Genomic DNA, 14,472 nt, shown 5'->3' with positions numbered 1-14,472 from the left:
ACATCCGACCATAAACATAAACACGCCACAGTAGCCGACAATAAGCAATAAACAATAAATATTCACTTATTAACGTTAACTAGCTTACCAAACCTCTGTTAAGTGCTTGAGGACATCTTGTTTTCTGGCAACCGGATACTGTTGGACAACCGGTAACCGACTCAAATGCGGAACGTTTGATTTAGTAGGAGTAGCTAGTCGGACTAAAAATAATGGAACACCTAATGTAAGTAGTAGCGTGGATGTAACTAGTCTAGCACTGCGTTTCTTTGAATTGCTGCTAGTTACTAACGTTACTTAGCTAGAATAGGTGAGTAAGAGCTAGCTTTCTTTTAGGTTTAGATAGCCATTAGCAACGTTTGCTTAGCAGTTTAGGTTGAGTAATTCAGCTAATTGTTCTCTTTAGTTCCTTCCTCTATAATGGGAGTACACGGGCTCTGGAAGTTGCTTGAAAGCACGGGGAAGCCCATCAACCCGGAGACCCTGGAGGGGAAGATCCTCGCTGTTGGTATCCTGATGTGTGTGTGTGTGTGTGTGTGTGTGTGTGTGTGTGTGTGTCTCTCTGTGTGTGTGTCTCTCTGTGTGTGTGTGTGTGTCTCTCTGTGTGTGTGTGTGTGTGTGTGTGTCTCTCTGTGTGTGTGTGTGTGTCTCTCTGTGTGTGTGTGTGTGTGTGTGTGTGTGTGTGTGTGTGTGTGTGTGTGTGTGTTTACGTGTCTGCCTGTCTGTGTGACAAGACCACAGTACCCTAAAATCCTTAACCAGGACCACCTTATAGACATCAGTATCTGGTTGAACCAAGCCGTGAAAGGAGTGAGGGACCGGGATGGTAACAGTGTCCAGAACGCCCACCTGCTCACACTATTCCACCGCCTCTGCAAGCTGCTCTTCTTCCGCATCAAACCTGTCTTTGTTTTCGATGGAGAGGCTCCCCTGCTGAAGCAACAGACCCTGGTAAGTGTGTGTGTGTTGTGTGCGTGTGTGTGTGTGTGTGTACGCACGCGCTGTATTGTGAGTAACCGGGCCTTGTTTCTCCAGAACCTGAGGAGGCAGAGGAAGGAGGAGTTGAGCCGTGAATCCAAACAGACCAACGAGAAACTCCTCAAAACCTTCCTGAAGAGACAAGCTATCAAGGCTGCGCTGGGAGAACGCAGGTGAGAGGGGAGAGGGAAGGAGAGAATCCAGTCCACCCTGGAGAGAAGCCGTTTGCTACTAGATGATCAAATCAATCAACCAATCAAAGCTTTATTTGTATAGCGCATTTCATACACAGAGGTAACAATGCGGTTCACAGAGAACAAGGGAGGTGGGCATAGGTCCCACCCCTACATATTCCAGAGGGAAGCAAAAAAACAGTTTCACCCGGGGGCCAGAAAAGTGAGCTGTAAAAATTCTTCCCTGACCTCTCTCAACGAGACGATCGAGCAAGCTCCTGGAGTATGTTTTGTCCAACGGCTAAGAACATTTATAGAGCAATAAATTACATTAAATTACATTTTCAGAGCAAAAAGGGCTAAACACATCATAGGAGAGACATGGCAAACACTGGTGTCTGTGTGCGTGTGTGTATGAGTGTGCCTCTGTGAGACGATACCTCTCTCCGCCCAGAAAGAGAGACCACTCCTGTTTATGAAGAGCAGCGGTTCTCAGCAGTAGTGAATCTCACAAGTCCCTATTCTGCTCTTCCCTTCCCTAGTGAGGAACCTCTACCCAGCATCTCCAGTGTGAGGAGAGATGAGGTGGACGACCTGTACGTTCTCCCAGCCCTCCCTCCCCAGGAGGAGAGGGAGATAAACAGGTGAGCCTGGGGGGTCGACCTGGGGGGTCGACCTGGGGGTCAGCCTGGGGGGTCGACCTCGGGGGTCGACCGACCGACCGGCCGACTGGGATCCCCTCTCTATGATCCAATTATTGAACCGACAATCCGATCCCTGAATGGATCCGTTCCAACACTTCCGTTCAGAGCAGTGCCCTTTCCCCCCACAGTTCAGAGGAGGAGGAGGAGAGGGAGTGGGAGGCCATGGCGGAGAGCCATCGCATGTACCAGGTGAGAATACTGTGCCACAAAGAAATGCAAGTCTCCATTCGTTGTCGTTTGTAAGAACACGGGTTGATGTGGTGTGTTGCCGTGTTGGCGGTGGCCTCCATGTGCTGTCAGGAGGAGGTGTATGAAGACCCCAACTCGGTGGATATCAACTCGGAAGAGTTCGCCACCCTGCCTCCCGAGATGAAACACGAGATCCTGAAAGACATGAAGGAGGTCTGCAAGAGACGCAGGACCATGTACCACAAGCCTCCAGAGGTAACACACACACACACACACACACACACACACACACACACACACACACACACACACACAGGCTCAGAAACACACACGCACACACACACACACTCACACACACAGGATCAGAAACACACACACGCACACACACACACACAGGCTCAGAAACACACACACACACACACACACACACATGCTCAGAAACACACACTCACACATGCTCAGAAACACACACACACACACACATGCTCAAACACACACACACACACACATGCTCAGAAACACACACACACACACATGCTCAAACACACACACACATGCTCAAACACACACACACATGCTCAAACACACACACACACATGCTCAGAAACACAAACACACACATGCTCAGCACAAACACAAACACACACACACACACAAACACACAGGCTCAGAAACACACACAAACACACACACACACACACACACACAAACAAACACACAGGCTCAGAAACACACAAACTGTTCCCAGTATAAACCAGTGTAACCCCCTCTCCTTGCCAGGTTTCAGGGGAGTTCTCCCAGTACCAGCTGGCCGGACTGCTCCAGAGGAACAAGCTGAACCAGAGACTGGAGGGGGTGGAGCGTGAGATGACCCAGCGCAGCGCCGGGGGGGCGGGGCATCTCTACGGCCAGGGGGAGGGGCGCGACGTGGAGTCACGACGACTCGTCTCCGAGGACTCCTCCCACTACATCCTCATCAAAGGTCACCGCCCACCTCGCCCGTGTCCGGGCGTCCGATTGGTCAGCGATGTCGCTGCTCAGCGTTCAGTACGCCGTGCGAAATTCGGCGTGGGACATTGTCACTCATGAGGTGTGTGTGTGTGTGTGTGTGTGTGCCTGTGTCCCTTAGGCTCCAAGAAGAGTGAGAAGCTTCCGGAGAGCCAGCCGGCTGCCCTGCCCTGGTCCGGCGGCCCCCTCTCGGGGAGGAAGAGGAAGGAGGGAGGGGGGCGACCGGAGCCCTTATGGCGCCCCATCACAGAAGAGGCGGAGGAGCCAAACGAAGATGAGACGGCAGGTCCCTCGTCGTCGCCCCCTAAAGTCCCCTGGCTCTCCCCCTCCCCCGTGGGCGATGCCTCGCCCCGTACGCTCCAGGCCATCCAGGCCGCCATGGCGGACAGCAGCAGCAGCAGCAGCTTCGAGGAGGCGGCGGCGGCGGAGGACCAGGCTGGGGGGGGAAGGGCCACCCAGGGGCGAGGGGGCGGGGACGTGTCCCCTCGTACCATCCTGGCCATCCGACGAGCCCTCACAGAGGAGGAGGAGGAGGGGGACGACGACGATGGCGGCCCTCCCTCGAAAAACCTGATCGGCGGCTCCCCCGCTAAGCTCCGCCCTCAAGCCCAGAGCGCGGTGGACCGGTTGGTTATTAGTGGGTCCGAGGAAGCGGAGCCAGAGGGAGAGGGCCGACCCTCTACCATCACCTCGACCAATAAGGACATCTCTGGGTTTGGGATGCACCAATCAGACCAGACTATTCGTCCGCTAGACGGTTTGGCGGCGAGCAGCTCGGAGGAGGAGGGGGAGGAGCCTAACAGCCGGAGCCAAAGAGCCTTACTGGACGAGTCGGACCAACGGACGGACAGAAAGACAGAAAGAGGACAGACGGACGCATTAAGAGGAGGGGACGGCGTGGGGAGACAGGGGGACAGCGCGGGCGCGGCCGTAGGGGTCGTTTCAGATCCGAAGTCAGTCCCGTCACCTCCGCCGTCCAGGCCGGGTGTGAAGGGAGAGACGGAGGGGGGGGACAGCCCGGGGACGTCGCCGGGGGACGACGGGGACAGACGGAGCATCGGTCCTCAGAGGGAGGACAAGAACGGCGACGTTGTCAAGACGGAGGACAGCGCGGAGAGCGACTCGGAAGGTAACGACTAGGGCTGGGTTAAAAAAAATTCATGAATCCCAAAATCGATCTTTTATTTAATGAATGAATGAATAAATTAAGGAATGAATAGTTCATTAATTCATTCAATGATTCATTCATTTTTGGAAATCAGTATCGATACCCAGCCCTAGTATTGATGTGTTGCTTAACTTGGCAGTCATGTAATTAAGGTTACAGCTAAAAAAATAAAACAGGTTTTAGTAACACTAACCGAAACGATATCGAATCGAATTGAATCGTGATAATCGATTCTGAACCTTGTGAATCGGAATCGATTCTTGAAATTCGAATCGATACCCAGCCCTAGTAACGACCGCGAAACTGCTCATCGGCGTCTTCGCCGCTATTGGTTGTGACCGCGTGCCAGTTCGGCCCCCCTATGCCATCACATCATTAACACGTCAACGGCGTTTTCAGAGAGTTTCATCGAGGTGTCCGAGGAGGAGGAGCAACAGGAGGAGGACGCCGGCGATTGGCTCACAGAGACGGGAGGCGGGGCCCCGCCCACGGTGGACCACGACGACGCGACGAAGAAGGAGGAGGAGGAGGGAGGTGCGATCAGGGGGAGGAAGGAAGAGGAGGAAGAGGAGGAAGAGAAGGAAGAGAGAGATGGCGCGGAGGGGAAAGAGATCGGGCCCTCTACGGAGCCCGGCCCCGCCCCTGCCCCGCCCACCGCGCCCAACGAGTGGGAACACATTGACGCGGTAAAGCATGGCCCCCGCCACCTACAGGTCTATAGATATAAAGACATCTGACTCCGAGATGAAGGGGGAATCGATGGCTCCTCCCTTCTTGAGCCCCTGTGTACTTCTACACCGGCTCCCCGTAGCAAATTCGCATCCAGGTGCGAGGGCAATGAAAGGAAAAGCTCCCTCCTTCCTTCAGGCCGTGGTCAAGCCCCCCCACCCCCCAAACACCACGCTCCCTCTTAAGCATCCATTATAGTTATTTACTACTCTCTACTTTCACTTCAGCACTAGATTCTGCTCTTAGTCACTTGTTTAGGAGAGGCACTTGTGAGTTCTGGCGAGTAGTAGTACACCGACTACCTACGTTCTATCCAATTATTGTAAGTCGCTTTTGATAGAAGCGTCTGCTAAATGACTGTAATGTAATGTATTTTCTGTGATCGTCAGAGTGTCACAGGTGGGAACTCACGCACAGGAAGAACAACAGGTCAGACAGGAAACGCGCAACCGTTCAGGGGTAAATAGTCTGCAGTCAAAACAAGCTAAAAAATAGCTAACCGCAGAGCAGGGCTTGTTTTTGTACATTTAGCGTAGGGTAGGGGGGTTAAGTGCTTTGAGACGGGCAGACGCAGTACCCGTGTTGTCCTGCAGGAGGAGCTGGTGGCGCTGGAGAGCTCGCTGCAGGAGCAGCAGAGCAGCCTGAGGGAGCAGAAGCAGCAGCAGGAGAGGTTAGCCGCCACCGTCACAGGACAGATGTGCCTGGAGAGCCAGGTGAGGAGTCGGCACACACACACACACACACGCACACACACACACACACACACATGCACAGACTCACGCAAACTCTTAAGATAAGACTTTATTGATTCCCCCAGGGGGAAGTTTGGGCGTTTCAGCATTGAAAATTACAGAAAGGTTGGAAAGAAGAGAAAGACCAAATACAATGTTTAGACGCACGCACACACACACATACACACACACACACACACACACACACACACACACATACACACACACACACACACACACACACAAATAAAAACACATGTATATGCAGGGAAGCAAAAACACAAACAGAAATGAACTGAATGTGTTTTGCTCAACACTGTGTACTGTATTGTTTGTGGGTGTGGTCTGATGTTCCAAAGCAGCTGTCTGTCTGTCCACTGGCCGGGGGGGGGGGGGTCGGGGGGGCGGGCGGGCGGGGCGGGCTTAAGGGGAGAATCCTGGTCCAGCCTCAGCCAGACGCCGGCGTTGCCAAAGTCCACACAGGCTGGAGCCATGACACGGTGACAGCATATCAGCTTCATGACAGTAGCCATGCCTGGCAACCTCCCTCTCTCTTTCTCTCTCTCCCTCTCTCTCTCCCTCTCTCCCCCTCTCTCTCTCTCTCTCTCTTTCCCCTTCTCCCTCTCTCTCCCTCTCTCTCCTTCTCTCTCCTTCTCCCTCCCTCTCCCTCTCTCTCTCTCTCCCTCCCTCTCCCTCTCTCTCCTCTCTTAACATTTGTACATATTTACCAACCCGTCATCACCAGCTCCTGCCAACGTGAATAATAAGCTGAGGAAAGAGCGCTCGAGAACGGCTCGGGTGACCCGGTCCAAATTCTTCTCCTCCGCCCCCCCAGGAGCTGCTCCAGCTGTTCGGCGTGCCCTTCCTGGTGGCGCCCATGGAGGCGGAGGCCCAGTGCGCGGCGCTGGACCGTTCCGACCAGACCCACGGCACCATCACGGACGACAGCGACGTCTGGCTGTTCGGGGGGCGCCACGTCTACAAGAACTTCTTCAGCCAGAAGAAATACGTGGAGCACTACCAGTATGTGGACCTGCAGAACCAACTGGGTCAGTTCTACCCCACCAGCCCCTCTGGACCCAGACTACGGTCCGCAGCCGGTACCACCCAACTCCTAACCCCCAGATCCCAACTCCTAACCCCCAGCTCCCAACTCCTAACCCCCAGATCCCAACTCCTAACCCCCAGCTCCCAACTCCTAACCCCCAGATCCTAACTCCTAACCCCCAGATCCCAACTCCTAACCCCCATATCCCAACTCCTAACCCCCATATCCCAACTCCTAACCCCCAGCTCCCAACTCCTAACCCCCAGATCCCAACTCCTAACCCCCAGTCTCCCAACTCCTAACCCCCAGATCCCAACTCCTAACCCCCAGATCCCAACTCCTAACCCCCAGTCCCCAACTCCTAACCCCCAGATCCCAACTCCTAACCCCCAGATCCCAACTCCTAACCCCCAGTCCCCAACTCCTAACCCCCAGATCCCAACTCCTAACCCCCAGTCCCCAACTCCTAACCCCCAGATCCCAACTCCTAACCCCCAGTCTCCAACTCCTAACCCCCAGCTCCCAACTCCTAACCCCCAGATCCCAACTCCTAACCCCCAGTCTCCAACTCCCAACTCCTAACCCCCAGATCCCAACTCCTAACCCCCAGCTCCCAACCCCCAGTCTCCAACTCCTAACCCCAGATCCCAACTCCTAACCCCCAGATCCCAACTCCTAACACCCAGCTCCCAACTCCTAACCCCCAGTCTCCCAACTCCTAACCCCCAGATCCCAACTCCTAACCCCCAGATCCCAACTCCTAACCCCCAGCTCCCAACTCCTAACCCCCAGATCCCAACTCCTAACCCCCAGTCTCCAACTCCTAACCCCCAGCTCCCAACTCCTAACCCCCAGATCCCAACTCCTAACCCCCAGATCCCAACTCCTAACCCCCAGCTCCCAACTCCTAACCCCCAGATCCCAACTCCTATCCCCCAGCTCCCAACTCCTAACCCCCAGCTCCCAACTCCTAACCCCAGCTCCCAACTCCTAACCCCCAGCTCCCAACTCCTATCCCCCAGCTCCCAACTCCTAACCCCCAGCTCCCAACTCCTAACCCCAGCTCCCAACTCCTAACCCCCAGCTCCCAACTCCTATCCCCCAGCTCCCAACTCCTAACCCCCAGCTCCCAACTCCTAACCCCAGCTCCCAACTCCTAACCCCCAGATCCCAACTCCTAACCCCCAGTCTCCAACTCCTAACCCCTAGCTCCAACTCCTAACCCCCAGCTCCCAACTCCTAACCCCCAGATCCCAACTCCTAACCCCCAGTCTCCAACTCCTAACCCCCAGCTCCCAACTCCTATCCCCCAGCTCCCAACTCCTATCCCCCAGCTCCCAACTCCTAACCCCCAGCTCCCAACTCCTAACCCCAGCTCCCAACTCCTAACCCCCAGCTCCCAACTCCTAACCCCCAGCTCCCAACTCCTAACCCCCAGCTCCCAACTCCTATCCCCCAGCTCCCAACTCCTAACCCCCAGCTCCCAACTCCTAACCCCAGCTCCCAACTCCTAACCCCCAGATCCCAACTCCTAACCCCCAGTCTCCAACTCCTAACCCCCAGCTCCAACTCCTAACCCCAGCTCCCAACTCCTAACCCCCAGATCCCAACTCCTAACCCCCAGTCTCCAACTCCTAACCCCCAGCTCCCAACTCCTATCCCCCAGCTCCCAACTCCTATCCCCCAGCTCCCAACTCCTATTCCCAGCTCCCAACTCCTAACCCCCAGTCTCTAACTCCTAACCCCCAGATCCCAACTCCTAACCCCCAGCTCCCAACTCCTAACCCCCAGCTCCCAACTCCTAACCCCCAGATCCCAACTCCTAACCCCCAGCTCCCAACTCCTAACCCCCAGATCCCAACTCCTAACCCCCAGATCCCAACTCCTAACCCCCAGATCCCAACTCCTAACCCCCAGTCTCCAACTCCTAACCCCCAGCTCCCAACTCCTAACCCCCAGATCCCAACTCCTAACCCCCAGCTCCCAACTCCTAACCCCCAGTCTCCAACTCCTAACCCCCAGCTCCCAACTCCTAACCCCCAGCTCCCAACTCCTAACCCCCAGCTCCCAACTCCTAACCCCCAGATCCCAACTCCTAACCCCCAACTCCTAACCCCCAGATCCCAACTCCTAACCCCCAGCTCCCAACTCCTAACCCCCAGATCCCAACTCCTAACACCCAGCTCCCAACTCCTAACCCCCAGATCCCAACTCCTAACCCCCAGCTCCCAACTCCTAACCCCCAGATCCCAACTCCTAACCCCCAGCTCCCAACTCCTAACCCCCAGCTCCCAACTCCTAACCCCCAGATCCCTACTCCTAACCCCCAGATCCCTACTCCTAACCCCCAGATCCCAACTCCTAACCCCCAGCTCCCAACTCCTAACCCCCAGCTCCCAACTCCTAACCCCCAGATCCCAACTCCTAACCCCCAGATCCCTACTCCTAACCCCCAGATCCCAACTCCTAACCCCCAGATCCCAACTCCTAACCCCCAGCTCCCAACTCCTAACCCCCAGATCCCTACTCCTAACCCCCAGATCCCAACTCCTAACCCCCAGCTCCCAACTCCTAACCCCCAGATCCCAACTCCTAACCCCCAGTCTCCCAACTCCTAACCCCAGCTCCCAACTCCTAACCCCCAGTCTCCCAACTCCTAACCCCCAGCTCCCAACTCCTAACCCCCAGATCCCTACTCCTAACCCCCAGATCCCAACTCCTAACCCCCAGATCCCAACTCCTAACCCCCAGCTCCCAACTCCTAACCCCCAGATCCCAACTCCTAACCCCCAGATCCCAACTCCTAACCCCCAGATCCCAACTCCTAACCCCCAGTCTCCAACTCCTAACCCCCAGCTCCCAACTCCTAACCCCCAGATCCCAACTCCTAACCCCCAGATCCTAACTCCTAACCCCCAGCTCCCAACTCCTAACCCCCAGATCCCAACTCCTAACCCCTAGCTCCAACTCCTAACCCCTAGCTCCCAACTCCTAACCCCCAGCTCCCAACTCCTATTCCCAGCTCCCAACTCCTAACCCCCAGTCTCTAACTCCTAACCCCCAGCTCCCAACTCCTATTCCCAGCTCCCAACTCCTAACCCCCAGTCTCTAACTCCTAACCCCCAGCTCCCAACTCCTATTCCCAGCTCCCAACTCCTAACCCCCAGTCTCTAACTCCTAACCCCCAGCTCCCAACTCCTATTCCCAGCTCCCAACTCCTAACCCCCAGTCTCTAACTCCTAACCCCCAGCTCCCAACTCCTATTCCCAGCTCCCAACTCCTAACCCCCAGTCTCTAACTCCTAACCCCCAGATCCCAACTCCTAACCCCAGCTCCCAACTCCTAACCCCAGCTCCCAACTCCTATCCCCCAGCTCCCAACTCCTAACCCCCAGATCCCAACTCCTAACCCCCAGATCCCAACTCCTAACCCCCAGATCCCAACTCCTAACCCCCAGCTCCCAACTCCTAACCCCCAGCTCCCAACTCCTAACCCCCAGATCCCAACTCCTAACCCCCAGCTCCCAACTCCTAACCCCAGCTCCCAACTCCTAACACCAGCTCCCAACTCCTAACCCCCAGCTCCCAACTCCTAACCCCCAGCTCCCAACTCCTAACCCCAAGCTCCCAACTCCTAACCCCCAGATCCCAACTCCTAACCCCCAGCTCCCAACTCCTAACCCCCAGCTCCCAACTCCTAACCCCCCAGATCCCAACTCCTAACCCCCAGATCCCAACTCCTAACCCCCAGTCTCCAACTCCTAACCCCCAGCTCCCAGCACCTAATCCCAGCCCCAAACCCTTAACCCCCAGCTCCCAGCGGTCTGTGTGTGTTAAAAGATTAAGCCAAAAAAAAGTAGCTTTCCCACTTGTGTTAAAACGGGAGGGTGTTAGAGGCGGGGCTGGATGAACTATGCTAATCTCTGATCGGGGCGATAGGTCAATGCTGGACATGGCTGTGACAGCAGGTGCAGGACAGGGGGGGGCTGGGGTAGTCTGACCAGGCCAGGATATACACTCAGGCCTTGGGTTGCAAATTTCAAGGAATTTCATGAATCGATAACTGTTAACCTTAACAAACAATAGTCGATTAATTGATAAGAACGTCCCGCGCTGGACTGCGCTTTGCTCACTTCATTTTTATGTCATCTTCTGCTGTGGCGTTGAAATTTCCCAGCATCCCAATTAGCCTTCGCTACATGGCGTGGTGCCCTCATGTGCAGTCAGACCTTACATTATAATTACATTTCACACAACTCCCGTTAACGTTCAGTTCCATTAACAAGCAATTAATCAAGTAACCGAATCTTACTCGAGTAAATTCTTATTGGCAATTAATCGATAGTCGATTAACTATTAACATTTCTACTCAGGATGCTACTGAAATGCCGAATTCGGCAGCAACACTTCACTGTGACTCTACGCCGAACTTTACACGCGACAAATAAAGGAGTCTTAATCTTGAACTCGAGGTTTCATATGACATCACCAGGGCTTCACTCATCCACCTTCACTCATCCATCAATCATCCATCCTCATCCCCGCAGGTCTGGACCGGGCCAAGCTGATCAACCTGGCCTACCTGCTGGGCAGCGACTACGCCGAGGGGGTCCCGGGGGTGGGCTTCGTCTCCGGCATGGAGATCCTCAACGAGTTCCCCGGGCTGGGCATGGAGCCCCTCACACAGCTCAGGTGTGTGTGAGTGTGTGGCGTGGCGCGCGTGTTCTCAGAAGAAGTGTGTACTGTGTGTGTTCAGTGTGTGTGTGTGTGTGTGTGTGTGTGTGTGTGTGTGTGTGTTTGCCTCCCAGTCTGTCGTGGTCCGAGTGTGTGGCGTGGCGTGCGTGTTCTCAGAAGAAGTGTGTACTGTATGTGTTCAGTGTGTGTTTGTGTGTGTGTGTGTGTGTGTGTGTGTGTGTGTGTGTGTGTGTGTTTGCCTCTCAGTCTGTGGTGGTCCGAGTGTGTGGCGCGGCGTGCGTGTTCTCAGAAGAAGTGAGTACTGTGTGTGTTCAGTGTGTGTGTTTTCAGTGTGTGTGTGTTCAGTGTGTGTGTGTGTGTGTTTACATCCCAGTCTGTGGTGGTCCGAGGCCCAGCAGAAGAAGCGCCTGGTGTCGGACCCCCGGGAGACGAAGGTGAAGAAGAAGGTCCGAGCTCTCAAGCTGCAGCCGGGGTTCCCCAACCCGGCCGTGGCCCACGCCTACCTGCAGCCCACCGTCGACCAATCAGAGGGCTGCTTCTCCTGGGGACACCCGCGCCTCGACCTCATCAAGGAATATCCTCTGTGTGTGTGTGTGTGTGTGTGTGTGTGTGTGTGTGTGTGTGTGTGTGTGGGTGTGGGTGTGTGTGTGTGTGTGTGTGGGTGTGTGTGTGTGTGTGTGTGTGTGTGTGGTAGGGGTGTTGCGATATACCATTTTATTACGAGAATTGTGGTATTTAAAAAATGAAAATACTGATATCATGTAAATAATCCAGCCATGATATATTATGTGAAGGAAATTCAATGAGTAAAAATACCTTAGATAACCCAGTTGATTTTAATATGCCTCTACACTCTTGTTTTAAGGAGAAACGAACAAACATTGGAGCAAAATAAAGTTAAGGACGCATTTAAAGTGATGGCATTATTTTTTAATGATGGCTACAGATATCGCGAGAATATCGCTATTGTGATTTTGTGGCGTGATAATCGTCGTGTGAGATTTGATGGTGACAGCCCTGGTGGGCGGAGCTTATTTCCTTAACCTTCAACGTTCTGCCAGAGTCGGTTCGGTTGGAACAGCAGGAAGACCGAGGAGACTCTCCGGCCTGTCCTCAAACAGCTCAACACACAACAGGTAACGGTCGCCATGTTTTTATGTTTGGCCAGATCTCACTTGGGAAAGAGATTCTCAAATCTCAAGTGTGATTAACCTGGGCTGTGTTCCCGAATCGCATACTTCTACTACTTACTACCAGTACCTACTACAGCTGCCCTTAGAAAGTACGTACTTTGCAAGCGGTAGGCATCCAATTGGGACATACTACCTTGTCATAACATTGCGCCTTGAAATTTGCCCACATCCGTCGCTGTCCATAACGCGACATCTCTCTTACCTGTCTTTCCCCCTCCCTCTCTCCCCCACTCGCCCCCCCTCCCGCCCCCTCCCCCCATGTCTCTCCCCCCTCTCGCTCCCTCTCTCTCTCTCTCTTTCTCTTTCCCTCCCTCTCTCTCTCTCTCTCTCTTTCTCCTTCCCTCCCTCTCTCGCTCTTTCTCTCTGCCCCTCTTCCCATACCACGCTCCCCCATCTCTCTCTCCCTCCTCTCGCTCCCTCCCTCTCTCTCTCCCTCTCTCTCTCTCTCTCCCTCCCTCCCTCTCTCTCTCTTTCTCTCTTTCTCTCTCCCCCTCCCTCCCTCCCTCCCTCCCTCCCTGCAGACTCAGCTGCGCATCGACTCATTCTTCCGTCTGGAGCAGCAGGAGAGACAGGCCATCCGGAGCCAGAGGCTTCGCCGCGCCGTCACCTGCCTGAAGAGGAAGGAGAGGGAGGAGGGAGGGGGGGAGGAGAAGGAGGAGGAGGAGGAGGAGGGAACCGCGTCCCCCTCCAAGTCTAAAACAGAGAGGGCAGGCAGGACAAAGCAGAGGAAGGGAGGAGTAGAGGAGGAGGAGTCGGAGGAGGAGTCGGGCTCAGTCGTCGCCGGGGGGCTGGGAGGAGGGTTCCTCAGCTCGTCGGCCGCCGGCCCCGCTCCGGCCCCGCCCCCGGAGGAGGTGGGAGGAGGCGCGAGCCGGGGGGATAGGTCCGCCCCCCAGCCCGCTCACCCCCCGCCGAGGAGGAGCAGTAGTACCAGCAGCAGCTCCGGGGAGGACGGCGAAGGCGACGCCGGGGTCGCCATGGTCACCGCCCGCCCCGTGTTCGAGGGGAAGCCGCGAGGGCGCGGCAGGAGGGGCGGGCGGGCGAGGGGGCGGGGCAAAAAGCCACAGTGACCTTTGAAACCTTGGAACTCCGACACCGACCGTCGATTGCGACGTTGTCCGAAGAGAAACATTTTAGGATCGTGCTGCTCGCTCACTCAGGACGCACTGGGAAAACAGGATGTATATCGTTAACTAGCGCAGTGCCCGTTCCGACAACTCCACACTGCACTCCCTTGGGTCCGGAGCAATACGCCTGGAAAATTTTAACTTCATTCAGTGCCTGGTTCTCCAGAAAATTTAAATAAAGACAGACCGACGTAAAGAGGCTCCTTCCGTTAGAGTATGATAAGACATTGGCTAACGTTAGCTAAATGCTAACATTAATGTGACTCCCATCCAACGTGGCAAGCTGCTGATGTAACTCTTGTGCTGCTTGGTACTGCTATTTCACATGCACTGTACTTCACATGTACTTCCGTCTCACTCTGTGATTGATCTTGTGTGTGTAAGCGCTTGTGTGACGTAGTGTAGAGCTGGTGCCGGTGCCCCCTCCCCTGGCTGCACTTCCCTGGGTCCTAGTGCCCGTTGAACACTGTTCGGAACGCGACGATTAATGGCAGCTTTCTCTAGAACCACTCATCCAACCTTAACACTCTACACTGCACTTCCGTGGGTCCTGAACTATACACCTGCCGAATGTCCACTTCATACGAAATACAGACACTCCTGCCAACCGCCTTTATAGTTAGATGATGCCGTAGGAAGACATTTTGAATAATGATTTTATGTGAATATCATGTCATGTACCTCACAATATCGTTTGTCACCAATTTGTCAATGTACTTCTACATCTGAGAAG

The 14,472-nt window shown here is 54.8% G+C and overlaps 1 protein-coding gene across 1 annotated transcript; it reads left to right on the top strand.

Annotated features, from left to right (window-relative positions):
• Positions 1-420: 420 nt before the first annotated feature.
• On the top strand, positions 421-14,326 carry ercc5 (excision repair cross-complementation group 5; the record flags this gene model as incomplete). The annotated part of the gene is made up of 17 exons (XM_084446520.1): positions 421-508; positions 776-951; positions 1,036-1,151; positions 1,694-1,795; positions 1,984-2,044; positions 2,156-2,299; positions 2,825-3,026; positions 3,174-3,404; positions 3,564-4,181; positions 4,620-4,711; positions 4,787-4,906; positions 5,543-5,662; positions 6,516-6,729; positions 11,275-11,419; positions 11,796-12,006; positions 12,484-12,558; positions 13,137-14,326. 17 exons carry the CDS (start codon positions 421-423, stop codon positions 13,680-13,682), a joined length of 3,261 nt encoding a protein of 1,086 aa, XP_084302646.1. The 3' UTR covers positions 13,683-14,326.
• Between the last annotated feature and the right edge of the window lie 146 nt (positions 14,327-14,472).

Source organism: Borostomias antarcticus (assembly GCF_949987555.1).
Source record: "Borostomias antarcticus genome assembly, chromosome: 12".
In the NCBI taxonomy this organism is placed as follows: domain Eukaryota; kingdom Metazoa; phylum Chordata; class Actinopteri; order Stomiiformes; family Stomiidae; genus Borostomias; species Borostomias antarcticus.
The sequence above is the reverse complement of the archived record's forward strand: the minus strand, read 5'-3'. Positions and strand labels throughout refer to the sequence as shown.